The 14,612-nt window shown below is 37.4% G+C and overlaps 1 protein-coding gene across 3 annotated transcripts in view; it reads right to left on the reverse strand.

The window, feature by feature from the left end:
• The window catches only part of LOC149080285 (ras-related and estrogen-regulated growth inhibitor), a 101,694-nt gene that overhangs the window by 31,201 nt on the left and 55,881 nt on the right, over positions 1-14,612 (reverse strand). For all 3 annotated transcript variants that reach the window (XR_016193559.1, XM_089239415.1, XM_089239416.1), the window contains one exon: positions 3,102-3,175. Coding sequence is in view for 2 of the 3 variants with exons in the window: in XM_089239415.1 (XP_089095541.1) it covers positions 3,102-3,175 (74 nt within the window). In the remaining variant the exon portion in view is untranslated. The remainder of the gene's footprint in view (positions 1-3,101; positions 3,176-14,612) is intronic.

The following is a 14,612-nucleotide window of genomic DNA, read 5'->3' on the forward strand; positions in this document are numbered from 1 at the left end:
GTTAACTTTTTGAGCGGCATTGACGAGATATCTCGCCTCTTTAAAAGCCTAATACTTACCTCGTCTGCAAGTTCTTTGATCGTGATTCAATGATCATAGGCGGCATAGACTTGGAAGTATGGGGGGGCACGGTCACTATTGCTGGGGGGGGGGGGCACGATGATGTTGACGTTAATTCATTTATACATTTACACATTAGATCAGTCGACTCCGCCTTTGACGCTGGGGGGGCATAGCTCCCGTATCTCCGTCCATGTCGATGATCCTGCATCACCAGTCCTCGCTTGGACAACGATCTCATTTCTGGATGCTGAAGGCCTACCAGAACGTGTTTTCCTCTCCATTGATGTGAGGCAATCTTTGACGTGGTTGTGCCACTCCTTTATCGTTGTGGTGCCTACTTCATCACTTGATCATTTTTGTCGCACGACGGTCATTTTCTGCACACGAGGGCTAATCAGACCGGGACCTACAATTTATTGCCGATTCCGAACGGCAAGCTTGTTTTTCATACTCATCGAGAGGTTGGTGCGCTAACCCCTCGATGGGGGAGTCCCTGCGGTAGCAATTTTTGCTGCGGTCAAGTTGCCGTTTTTTGTTGTACCCCTGTGTCAGGAAAGTTTTCTGACAAGGACGAACTGGGTATCGAACTCGCGACACCTCTAAACATCTTTTGGTACTTTAGGCGAGCATCTTATCGACCGGGCTACCGCGCCCGCCTACTTCATCTCCGAAGATCTTTTGAATCTTGTGGATTGTTTCCATTCGGGAATTACTAAGCTTCACACAAAATTTAATGTAGTAGCCTTGTTCAAGTTTTTCCTGCTATTTTGCCAAAAACGAAAATGCGATAGCGCGCACTTGCACTTCCTCACTCGTCGCCGCTTCTGCAGACAGGAAAAAAATTTAATCATGGGCACCAGAATTGCTTACATGCGTGCATCAAACACGTCTCTCTATTTTTATTGGTTCATGCACGGTCGGATACTTTTTGGAAACAAACCTCGTATTGTGGAAAAGTAAACTCGAGCAAAAAAAATATAGACATGTTATATATTATTAAATTAAATGAATTCTCTGTAAATCCAGTTTTGACAGTAATGCCATGTTATGAATACTTTGGAAAATTGGGAAAAGAAATATAAATGTTCAGCTATGGCATATAAAGACTAACATGCCCAGAAAGACATATTCTTACACTTTTTTTCCATCACCGAAGGTATCAAAAGAATTATTCCATTCTTTAGAGTTTTTCTAGACACCAATAAATGTAATTACCTTCACTCACTTCGAGAGCTTGGCTGGTATTAAATTTTATATTAATCGGTAGAAGTGCTTAGTGTTATTATACAGGGTAATTTAAATTGTTTGTCCATAGGACTATTTCTGCAACCATTGATATTAGAAGTATAATTTCAATTATAAAAGTTTTAAAATGACATAACTGTAGTAATTTTTTTGAGGGGTTGTGAATACATTAAAAAAGTAAAAATAATAAACTTTGTGTCCGTGAGTGCCAGAACTTCCAATTAGTGAAATCATGCTTCAAAAAGTTATTGGCAAAAAATCTCCATATTTTTAAATGCAATATTTATTGAGATATTAAAGATGGAAAATTACTATGTTTCGGCAACTTATCGCAGTATTAGCGAGTTTTCATTGGCTCAAAAACTCATTTTTAGGGACTACACAAATGGAATGAAATCAACTTATTAGTTATTTTATTCATATTTTATTGTGTATGAATGCTTTTCATCACTTACTGCTTCAGGTACTTTCATCCCTCTCGAACAAAAACAAAATTATAATAAAATAATTATTCAACCTTTTCAGGACCAAGAAATGAAATAAAAAAAACACACGCACACACACACGTGCGCGCGACGTATTGTAATTGTCTCGCCCCTCTCAAAGAGCCAAAAAACTCATTTTCCAATTTTTCACTTTTTAAATGCTATGAAATTTTCTGCGTCTATAACTGCATCCAAGTTTTTGTTTTACCTGTACTAAAAATATTTTTTAAATATTTTAATATAAACTGCTGGCAGGTATTACACATGCTAATGTTTTTCACTAAAATTCGTTTTTCTCAAAACTAAGTTTTTTGTTAGATAAGGAACATTTTTTCGAACACCACTCATTCAAATGTCTTGAACCTTTGTCTCCCAACGCTATGGTGTTATATACTTTAAGATGAGCTTTTAGGATTTTAGTTGTTGGCTATTTTTTTTTTTATCGAATTTTAACTCCACAACATGCAAATTTTTCAAAAATCACCAAAATTTACCCATATTTTGTGCCATAAAATTTTTTAAAATAATTTTAATAAAAATCATATTAAAGTATGTAATACCATAGTGTTGAGAGAGACACAAAGTCTCAACACATTCGAATGAGTGATGTTCGAAAAAATGTTCCTTATCTAAAAAAAACTTTTTCGTTTTGAGAGAAACGAATTTTAGTGAAAAACATTAGCATGTGTAATGCTTGCCAGCAGTTTATATTAAAATATTTAAAAAATATTTTTAGTACTGGTAGAACAAAAACTTGAACAGTTAGACGCAAAAAAATTCAAAGTATTTGTAAATTGAAAAATTGGAAAATGTGTTTTTTGGAAAATTTGCGTGTGCACCAAATTATTTATTATTAAAATTAGTGAAGAGAAACTATTTCACGTTTCTAGAGTCACAATTACAATTAAATTGTTTACATAATTTACACTTTGAGTACAATTTAAGTTTTCGTAAATTTGCGAACTGCACCCTCAATCATTGACGATAAATGCTGAAAAAATGCAGATATTTAATATTCAAGTCCAATACAGTATCTTCATAAAACTTGTATTTAAAAATATGGAATTTTTCGGTAATGACTTTTCGGAGCATGATCTACATTTCACTAATGGGAAGTTTTGGTACACGGGGACTGTTATTTTTTTCTTTTTAATGTATTCTCTAGAGTTTCTTTTAAGTATACTTTCAAAGTCAAACGGTTGCAAGGATTGTCCTATGCACAAACAATTTGAATCATACTGTATTGCTCTATACAGTATGTTACTGCGTTTATTTATACTGCTCAATCTTGTTATTCGACATACTTACTCTTGGGCAGGTGTCAATGATTTCAAAAATGACCGGTTCATTATCAACCATAACTTCGTTTTTGTAACGGTTTTCTGAAATAGAGAAGAAAAACAAATAATTAGGTAATTTATATATTTGTAGGTGTCGCTGTGACAATTCTATGTTGCTCTAACTCATCGCACGTTATGTTATGCCGCCAATATGACGTTACCGCTAGTATTGCATAAAGATGCGGTTGACGACTCGCTCTTCGTATTCAGCTTTGTACATTATGTATCCCGTTATCCGTTTTAAGTTATATAATTTTTAACATGTTAACCAGTTTGTTTTGAAGTTACGTTTTAATAAAAAGAGATCTGGACTAGTTGCAATTATGGAGAAAGATGAGTAAATTAATAATTGTTATCAACATACGATTCTGAATAACAGTTTCTTGAGGCCAAATCCATGGTGGTACAAAATGGTAGACCCAAACTCACAAATGATTAACCGGACTTTCAAATGGTCAAACTGGACTCGCAAATTGTGATGGTAACTACAGAAAGCCCGTTCGACTGCTTTTCATCGCTGCTCCAAGTCAACCAGTTCTAAAGCGCTTGTGTCCGACGTCAACGTTGCTGAGTGTTGCAGAAGGACAGTGACACTTTTAGTCGGTAAAAGTTTTTGGTCTTTTCTCGAGACACGTGCCGGTCTTGGTTCATTGTGGATTGCGGTTTTTGGTCTTGTTCACTGGTCGTCTCACTGAAATTATGTACCGTAGTTAAACTTGTATACAATCGCAAATTCTGAATTCAAAATTTTTAGTAAATTCAAAAAAAACAACCTTGATTTTGCAAAAATGCCAGAAAATTCAGACACCACGGTTGGAGAACCCGGGATTGCTCGCGTCGCTTTTCGCGTTACCTTTCTGGGATTCATATCCTGACTTATGTTTTTGCAACTTGAAAGCCAATTTATCACAGCAGGAATTACTGCCGATCTGACAAAATTTCACTGTGTGGTATCAGTTTTAGATGCAAAAGTACTTTCATACGTGAGCAATCTCGTTCGCTTTCTTCCCACTAAAAATTGTTACTTGACTCTTAAAGATCGAGTTTTGAGTTTCGCACAATCTAAATCTGCGAGATTGAAATTGCTATTTCAAAAGCTACAGCTCGGTGATAAAATTCCTCAGCTCTCGAACGAAATGCAAAATTTGTCGGGGAATCAAGTTTCCGATGAGGCTTTCCGCCACACTTTGGAAACAACGGCTATCGGTAAATGTACAACATATTTTCTCTGTGCGCCACGACCCTCTAAAATCATTAGCTGTTGTAGCTGATAAAACTGTAGAGGCTTCTCCTTCACACTCATTTGTATCCAGTGTAGGCCCACCAAGCACGACTCTCGAATCACTGCAGAGACAAATCGAAAATTTGACTAAACAAGTCGAAAGACTCTCTCGAACTCGTTCTCACAGTTGAGATAATCGAAGTGATCGCAACCGATCAACTTTACAGAACAAAAAAAAATTTAACGATCGTTTAAAAAAGGGATATTTATGTTGGTACCACAAAAAATTTTGTCAGAAAGCCAATAAATGCGCACAACCATGTCAATATTCGGAAAATTGACTAACCCCCCTGTTAGTGGCGACGGCAGGTCAATTTCAGGGGCAAAGTCGCCTTTTTATTTGGGACAAAAATTCTGGCTGACGTTTCCTCGTTTACAGTGGTGCAGCTATTAGTTACTACTTCACCGTACATACACCTCGTACACATTCCTCTATGGAATTTCTAACGAACTGGTGCAGCTATTAGTTGCTATCCGAAGGCTTACACAAAAATTAAATGAGCCGCATCAATCGTGTCTTTTTGCCGTCAACAAATCAAAAATCCTCACTTACGGCATTAAACAATGAGTTAGATCTAGGCTTACGTAGCAAATTTTCATTTGCATTTATTGTGGCAGATGTCTCGCATCCTATATTGAGAGCGGATTTTCTGGAAAAATTTGGACTTTTGGTAGACATCAAAATCAAATGTCTTATTGACAAATTAACTACCTTGATTACCACTGGTCTAAAATATCCAGGACCGAGTTTAGGACTCGCCATGATTTCCGGAACATCGCCATACCACAAACTGCTAGGAGAATTTCCCCAATTAACAACATCTATTCTCAATTTTGATCCCAAATCCCATTGTGTCACTCACCATATCAAGATGAGTGGTCCTCCCGTTTTTGCTAAGGCTCGGCGACTTTCGCCTGAAAAACTTTTAGCGGTGAAAAAGGAGTTTGACATCTAAATTAAGCAGGGCATCGTTCGTCAGTCAAAAAGTTCATGGGCGAGCCCAATTCATCTCGTTCCCAAAAAGAATGGTGAGTGGCGGATTTGTGGGGATTATCGTAGGTTGAATGCCATAACTGTACCCGATCGTTATCCCTTACCGCATATTCAAGATTTCTCATTTGGTCTTGCTCGAAAATTAATTCTTTCTAAGATAAACCTCGTAAAGGCCTATCACCGAATTCTTGTCGAACCAAAAGATATTCCAAAAACAGCAATGATCACATCTCACGGACTTTTCGAGTACATTCGAATGCCCTTTGAGCTGCGAAATGCTGCTCAGACATTCCAGCGATTTATCGACAGCATTCTATCCGATTTAGATCTTGTCCATGAGTACTTAGACGATTTGCTTGTCGTATCCGCTGACGAGGAAAGTCACAAAAAAGTGATCTAACTTTTTCAATGATTGAGCGATCATGACTTAGTCATTAATCCTGAAAAATGTGTTTTCGGTGAACATAAAATCAATTTTTGGGCGTAACTGGCACTGGTGTAGGGATTTCCCCCATTCCCTATACAGCTGAAGTATTACTTGATTATCCTTTGCCTCAAACTGTGAATGAGCAGAGATTATTTCTCGCTTTGACAAATTTTTACCACAGATTTTTGAAAGGCGCTGCTCATGTGCCCAGGCAAATTTACAAGAACTTGTGAAAGGGAAACACAAAAAGATCTAAAACCGATTAGTTGGACAGAGGAAACAAAAAATTCATTTGCTTTGTGCGAAAAATTGATAACCTATTGTGCCCTTTTGGCGCACCCAGCATTAGATGCACCCTTGACGCTTACAGTTGGGGCATCGGATACGTCCTTGGGAGCGATTTTGATCAAATGGTGAAAAAGAAGTCCAACCACTTGGATTTTTTTTCACGTAAACTCAAGAACTGAGAAAAGGTACAGTGTGTACGCGAAAAATGCTCGCAAATAAAACATCTCAATTACATCAGTTAAATTTCGACTGATATAAAACACGTGTCAGGCGAACAAAATTCGGTCACTGATGCTCTTTCGCACATAGCCGAAATTGAAGTTCCTACTATAATTGATTTTAGTGAGATGGCTCGCACGCAGGCTGGGGACACCGATTTAGAATCGATTATCGATTCGGTACCGGTCTCGAGCTTAGGCCGATGACTTTCGCTAATTCCGATGTCAAACTACTGTGACGTGTCGACTGAAAATGTGCGACCCTACGTTCCTAAAACATTTCAAAGACAAGTATTTGATTCTATTTCATAGTTTATCCCATCCAGGTGCCAAGGCAACAGTGGAAATTATATCAAAACGATTCGTTTGGAAGTCTCTCGCCAAGGACTTCAAAAAATGGTACAGGACATATATTCATTGCCAACGCTCTAAGGTCAGAAGGCATACTAGATCTCCCATAGGAGAGTCTGGTTTACCTTCAGCCAGATTCTCACATATCCATCTGGATATAGTTGGCCCCCTTCCTCCATCAAAAGACAACCGTTATGACAGATTTTTTCGCTGGCCTGAAGCCATACCATTTCCTGACCAAACCGCTGAGACTGTTGCTGCTGCCTTCTTCGCCAGCTGGATTACACGCTTTAGTGTTCCTGAAGTGCTTACCACTGGCCGCGGAACCCAGTTCGAATCCGCACTCTGCACGTCCCTAGCACGACTGCTTGGTGTTAACCGCATTCAACCGACAGTGTACCATCCAACGGCGCTGTTGAAAAATTCCATCAACAACTCAAAGCTGCCATAATGTACCATGCTATCGAACGATGGATAGACGTCCTACCAGTGGTAATGCTCGGTATCAGTTCCAGCTTCAAGGAGAACATAAGTTCCACTCCAGCCGAGATTATCTATGGTACTACTCTACGTTTTCCAGCGATTTCTTCAAAGACTAGCCAAAATTCTCTCGATCAGATTTCGTTCCGAGATTTTGCAAAAAGATGTTCGAACTGCGTCCAGTTCCTTTTAGCCACCATATTTCAGCCATGGTGTTCATCAACAAGGACCTGGCGAAATCATCACACGTTTAAGGTTTAGATTTTTGCGCAATGAATTTATTCATTCATTTGCCAACGAGTAAGGAAAGACTTCTGTTGAATGTTAATTCATATTTTCCGGTGCGTGGGCAGGAGCTGCGCAGATTTTTACGTTTCAGGCGATGTGCTTCCATCATCTCGTGATGACTGAATAGCTGGAAGACGATAAAACGTGGATGTGGTGGGCAAAATTGAAATTATTGGTATTATATTTTATATAATAATACTTTATAATAATCTGTACAAACGTCAAGAAAAGGGTCCGAACAGAGGAGGAGATGAAAAAGAGACGGACTTCTGTAATGAATACTGAAACAGAAGTTATGCAAATAGCTCCTATGTTGAAATAAGTTTACGATGCTATAAAATGCATGAAAAAGGGAATATCCAGTTGAAGATGGATATTTAATTGCAATTTTTAAGGAAAAAGAAGTTGTGCCAATGTGCTAGGTGCTTTGTATGCAAATTGTCTCACAAAATCAGATGTGCCAGAAGACTGCAGTATCGCAAAGCTGTTGTTCTTTTCAAAAGTAGACGCAAGTCAACCAAAAGAGCAAGTAGGTTTTCGAAGTGGATATAGTACAGTGGATCGCATACACAGGCTGTCCCAATTTTTCTGCACAGTGGATATCTCTGTAACCTTGCTTTCGAAACATACTTTCAATTGCAAAAAGTTTTCAAATGACGTACAGTTATTTAAAATCTCAAAATTTGTTTGAGGGGTCGTATACATGAAAAAATAAAGAAATTGACTTTTTATAGTCCTCGTGTGCCCCAAAACCCAGTTAGAAAGTTGTTGCCCTGTCTCTTCTGAGGCCAACACAAAGAAAAAATCCACGTTTCCAAGTGCAATATTCACTGAGATATTTTAATTCGAAAAATTAAGGAAATTTGGGGGGGGAAAAAAAAGCTCTAAATGCGAAAAACCCGTTTTACCAGCATTTAACACTTTTACCCCCAAATTTACCCAGTTCTTCGAATTTTAATATCAGTGAATATTGCACTTAGAAACGTAGACATTTTTTTTGTTGGCCTCAGAATAGATAGGGCAACAACTTTCTAACTGGGTTTCGGGGCATACGGGGACTGTACAAAAAGTTAATTTCTTTATTTTTTCATGTACGTGACCCCTCAAACAAATTGAGATTTTAAGTAACTGCACGTCATTTGAAAACTTTTTGTAATTGAAAGTATGTTTCGAAAGTCAACGGTTACAGAGAAATCCGCTGTGCAAAAAAATTGGGGACAGCCTGTAGATTCAGAGAGAAACAAGGAATAAAATTTCCTTGAAAAAGGAAATTATCGGGAAAAAGTTAATCAACTCCCTCTCGTACAATATATAGGAAACTGAATACAGTATAAAGTTAACCTTTTGTGGTCCTATGCTGTCTACCTCGACATAGGACCGCATCAAGAAGCCACGGTATTTTATTGTGACAACGGCCTCTTACGATAATAGGGAGGCTCCTGTGAATTCAGCTTTTTAACAGAACTCATAGGTTATACAAAAACCTAAAAAAGACAAACATTTAGGGACCTTCCTCATTGTGAGGGAGGTACTGTAAAGTACGAACTGTACCAATGAAGTGTCAAAAAAAACTTCTGGACCGCAAAGGGTTAAAAAGAAATACGATGCTTATAAAATGGGATGAATCGAGAAAGCTATCCATACTTAGATAAGACAACCATAATTTTATTTATATGGGGCTATATGTATTTTTTATATACTGTATTGGTATGTATTTTACTGTATTTTATACCATGGTATTGTATATATTACCATGAGTATTGCATTTTACTAATGACTATTAGTTTTTTTTTCGTGATAATTGCTCTTTTTTTTTTTTTTTGGACAGAACACGTAACAAAATACAAAAGAAAGACATATGACAAGACAAAAATGACCAAAAAATAAACAAAGCTAAACAAAAATGGACATGCACATACACCTACTTTGTGACTTTCAAGGGACTGCTCGCCCTTCCAGAAGGTCAAAAATAATTTATAATATTAATTTTCTATTTATGCCAAAGCAACCTTCATAGCATTCTGTTATCATATAAAGTAATCATTTACACACATATACACGCACAATAATTTAATTTTTATAATGTCACAAAAAAATATGTAAAAAAAATTGCAAATTAAAATAGTTAAATCCTGTTCATGTATGCTCTCTCATAGTATGCTCTCTTCCTACCTTAATTAGTGACCATACAAATTGTTGAAAATATACGTATTTTTGAAAAATATCGTTATCCTCAAAAATGAAACGTGCATTGTAAAAAAAAAGGTTTATATTGGGTTGCAGTGTTTTAGATATATGGATGTTAAATATATCTTTTCTCAGCCCCCTCATTGGACATTTTACCTGTTGTGGCCTTTATATTTTCATTTGAGATATTGATCTTTATAGAAAGAAAAATACACATCCCCCTCGATTTTTCGATACGTGGTAGTGGACGGTGCACCATCCCCTCGCGATCCAGGTGAGCGCACTTATCAATACGCTATGGAAGCAGTATCAATGCCCTTCCTTCGAACATATCTATGCTGAACGGAACCATGTAATGAACAGTCTGACACGTTGATAGCTCGTGAACAACATTGGCCACCATATGGCAAAAATACATATAGAGATGATATACCCGTAGAGTACGGGTTCTCAATATTTTGTCACCCACGCCTCCCTTACCAAATTCATGGTTCATCTGTAGCTTCCCAGAATAATTGAGTAGATATTTTCACTTTTAAAAGAACCACATCAAAGCACAAAAGTCAATATCTCCAACTCACCGTTTCACCCCTGAAAAGGGTTGGCGAGGCCCCTAGGAGCAGCGATGCACACTTTGAGAAACAATGCCGTAGAAGCACCTGATCTTTCCTTCCAAAAATCATCATCTCTGTGTACTCCTTCCCACCACCCAAAAGACCCATTGGCTGGCCTCAACGCCGACTGGCAACAATGGCAAGACAGCAAGGGCTCAACCGAACACTGGGGCTCACTTGGAAGCCTACCACTCAACTGCCCACACGAGCTGCGAACGTAACTCGAAGGAGGGTAAAAGCCGCGCCTTATGGGAAACAGTGCACTGATAACATCGCCAATTAGGCAACTGCTAGCGAGACTGCTGAACTTTGACGACTGGGCCAGGCTATCCAAATGTTGAGAGGGAGCTTTCTGTGTTATGTGTGATGTTATATTGTATATAATAGTTTTCGAGGTCTGGTGTACCCAGGATATTTGGAGTGGGGGGACACTCACACTTCCATCACAACTCAATCGGTAGTAAATTGCCTAGGGTGATAGACCGGAGTTGTGCTCTGTTTGAATGAATGAATATACTCCTTCCCATCTCTGTCAGGATCAAGAAATTGTTCCAGTTTATTTCTGGATAGCTGAAGCAGAGCAGCCCTTAAGGTCTGGACACATATCCACACCGTGCCTGACACGTGTGTCATCCAAGTGTAGGTCATCGCTCGGTATAAGAATTGCACAATACTTAGCAATGCAGCCGTTCACACATCTCCGCACCATGGCCGCGAACTGTCACCGCAACGAGTCCGCACTGTCAGCGATTAGTTTAGTTTATATTTTTACGGTGACGGTGCGGTCTCGGGGGAGAGAGCGTATGTGTGTGTGTATTGTATATGTGTATATATATATTTATATGTATACATATGTGTATATATAGCATGCATGAAAAGAGCAGCTGACAAAAACTAGATTTCAATCAAAAACTTCAAAAGTCAGAGTATAGCGCCAAAAAAGGCTGCTTTATACACATAACTCGAAATTATAAATTAGATATTATGAAAAGGCGAAAATTGAAAAATTGGAAAAAGTAGGAAAAATTGAAAAAATTATGGATCAGTGAGGAGGTCGTTCTCAAGGGGGAACCCCCCACATTGCTCCAAACTGCAAAAAACTGCAAATTTCAATGATGGTAAGTCTAATAGGCATAAAATTACCATCAGTTTCCCCGACATTTTTGCGATAAACAAGCTTTGGAAGTCAAATATGAGAATATAGAATTATAACCAGAAAACATGAAAATCATATGAGTAGCACAATATAAAAAGATATTTACACAAAGTGTGTTTAAAAATTGAAAAATGAGAAAATATAATTGAAGAGTGAAGAAAACATAAACCTGGATCTTAAAATTTGCTTGTCTAATAACATAGCCTATATTGGTATTTTTGATAAAAGAAAAGAATTTAAATTTAAAGTTAATTTTCTGTCAAATTTCAATTCTAATATTAGTATTAGAATTTTGAAAAATATATTTTTTGGACAACTTTCAAGAATTAAAAAAAACCTGTAATAATGCTAAGAATTTTTAAAAGCATATTCTGAATTTTTAAATATCTTGAGTGGCAACGATTTTCCGTCTTCTTTTATAGGTTTTAAACTTCTCCCACGTTTTCCTAATTGCTAATTCAGGCGGCATGTTTTAAGATGTGGAACTCTTGGTATGTTTTCTTCACTCTTCAATTATATTTTCTCATTTTTCAATTTTTAAACACACTTTGTGTAAATATCTTTTTATATTGTGCTACTCATATGATTTTCATGTTTTCTGGTTATAATTCTATATTCTCATATTTGACTTCCAAAGCTTGTTTATCGCAAAAATGTCGGGGGAACTGATGGTAATTTTATGCCTCTTAGGCTTACCATCATTAGAAACATTTTTGCAGTTTGGAGCAATGTGGGGGGGTTCCCCCTTGAGAACGACCTCCTCACTGATCCATAATTTTTTCAATTTTTCCTACTTTTTCCAATTTTTCAATTTTCGCCTTTTCATAATATCTAATTTACGTGTATATATATATATTTATATCTATACATATGTGTATATATATATTTATATCTATACATATGTGTATATATATATTTATATGTATACATATGTGTATATATATATTTATATGTATACATATGTGTATATATATATTTATATGTATACATATGTGTAGGCTGCTGAATAGTCTTTACTTGTTAACTAGAAGAAGACCCTTTAATTGCTTCATTATGAGGACTTGAAGAAATCGACTAGGAGTAGAGGCTTAAAGTCCAATCCGCACCTTCCCGTGGTGCAGCCTGTAAGTAGCCATGTTTAACACGTGGTGAACGGACGCGGATGGGCTTCCTCCAACCCGCACTGACTAGCGTGGAAGATTACGGCCAAAAACCCTCTAAAAAGAAGTATGAACTCTGTCAGTAAACTAAGGCCCTCAGTCTCCAGCAGTCTGATTGTCCCTGGTTACAGCAGCAACCAGCAAGACATGAAGACAGGGTGCTAAGAATCTCTGGGTTGGACCAGGCTGCCATAAGATGACCTTGGCCACGTATAACGGACGATCTCTTTCTTCAGAAATCGTTTGCAGGAGTTGGAAGAAGAACTGGAAAGAATAAATTGGGACATCTTAGGCATCTGTGAAATAAGAAGAAAAGGAGAGGGGAAAATTGAACTTGTCAGTGGACATAGCAGTGGACTACAGAGGAACAGATAATGGAAGAACCAGTGGAGTAGAATTTCTCATTCATAAAAACTGGAAAAATCACATCGTTGAGTTAGATTGTACATCTGATAGAGTTGCAAAGCTGGTTATGCAAATATCAAGCAGATACCGGATACAGATTATACAAGTCTACGCACCAACAACAAGCTATTCTGAGGAAGAAGTAAAAGACTTTTATGAAGAATTAGACGAGCTGCATAGTAAAGGAAACCACCATATCAAAATAGTAATGGGTGACTTCAATGCCAGAATTGGAGAGAGAAGAAATGGTGAAAGCTCAGGTGGAAGTCATGGTTACGGTGAACGAAATGACAAAGGAAACCGACTCGTCGAATTTGCAGAGAGCGAACAGTTATGCATCATGAATTCATTTTTTAAGAAGAAACCCCCAAAAATGTGGACCTGGAGAAGCCCAACTGGAACAACCAGTGAGATCGACTACATCCTATCTAACAAGAAGCATATGATCCAAGACTGCAGTGTTCTTAACGAATTCAATACAGGAAGTGTTCATCGACTAGTTAGATGTAGAATGAGGCTTAACACTAGAATGAGAAGAGCGAAACTTAAAAATAGAAAAACTGTCATCAAAATATGGTAAAGCTTCAAGAACATCCATATAAATTCCAGTTAGAGTTAAAGAACCGATTTGATTTGCTATATAACACCACTGAGGATGAACAAGATGTCACCACGCTGAACAAAACTTTAACCACTATCCTAAAAGAAGTCACTGGAGAGAAAGAAATCAAACCGGTGAAAAAAAACCAGAAGAAACAAAGAAACTTATGAAAGACTGGAGAGAATTTCAGATTAAGAAGAATGGCCCTAAATCAAAAGTGGAATATGCAGAACTTTGTAAGACAGTACGAAAGCGGATTACAGAAGATGTCAGGAAGTTTAATTGCAATATTGTAAAGAAAGCATTGGAAGATAATAAGAGCTTAAAGTCAGCAAAACGAAAACTGTGTTGGGAGAAAGGAAATTTTTGCACTAAAAAGGAAAGATGAAAATGAAATCATTAGTATTGTTGAGGAATTTTATAATACTCTATACAAACATGAAGAACAGGATCGGAACAAAGGAAAGGGAGCAGGAAGAAAAGAAAATGGAGCCAAATTTGTACAAGTAGCACCTGTGCTGAAAGAGGAAGTCTACAAGGCTATAAGATGTATGAAAAAAGGGAAATGCCCAGGTGAAGATAGGATTTCAATAGACATTATTAAAGAAGCAGGAGAAGAATTTGCCAGTATGCTAGCTGTCTTGTTCACAAATTATCTCATAAAATCGAATGTGCCTGAAGATTGGAATAACGCAATGCTGGTTCTTCTTTACAAAAAGGGTGAAAAAGAGGATATCGAGAACTATCGACACCAATCAGTCTCCTATCAGTAATTTATAACATTATATATTCAACAAAGTGCTGACATATAGGCTTGAATCTAAACTGGACGAAGAACAAGCAAGATTCCGAAATGGATTCAGTACAATGGATCACATCCAAACAATCAGGGAACTTATAGAGACACAAGGAGTACGAATTATATCATTGTGTATAGCCTTCATTGATTGTGAGAAAGCGTTTGACTCTGTCTTCACAACTGCTGTTAAAGCTCTAGATGTAATTGGGGTAGAGAAGGCTTAAATCAC

Source organism: Pholcus phalangioides, unplaced genomic scaffold (assembly GCF_987345545.1).
Source record: "Pholcus phalangioides strain wild (caught in Gottingen) unplaced genomic scaffold, Ppha-v1.0 ptg000011l_1, whole genome shotgun sequence".
Taxonomy (NCBI): domain Eukaryota; kingdom Metazoa; phylum Arthropoda; class Arachnida; order Araneae; family Pholcidae; genus Pholcus; species Pholcus phalangioides.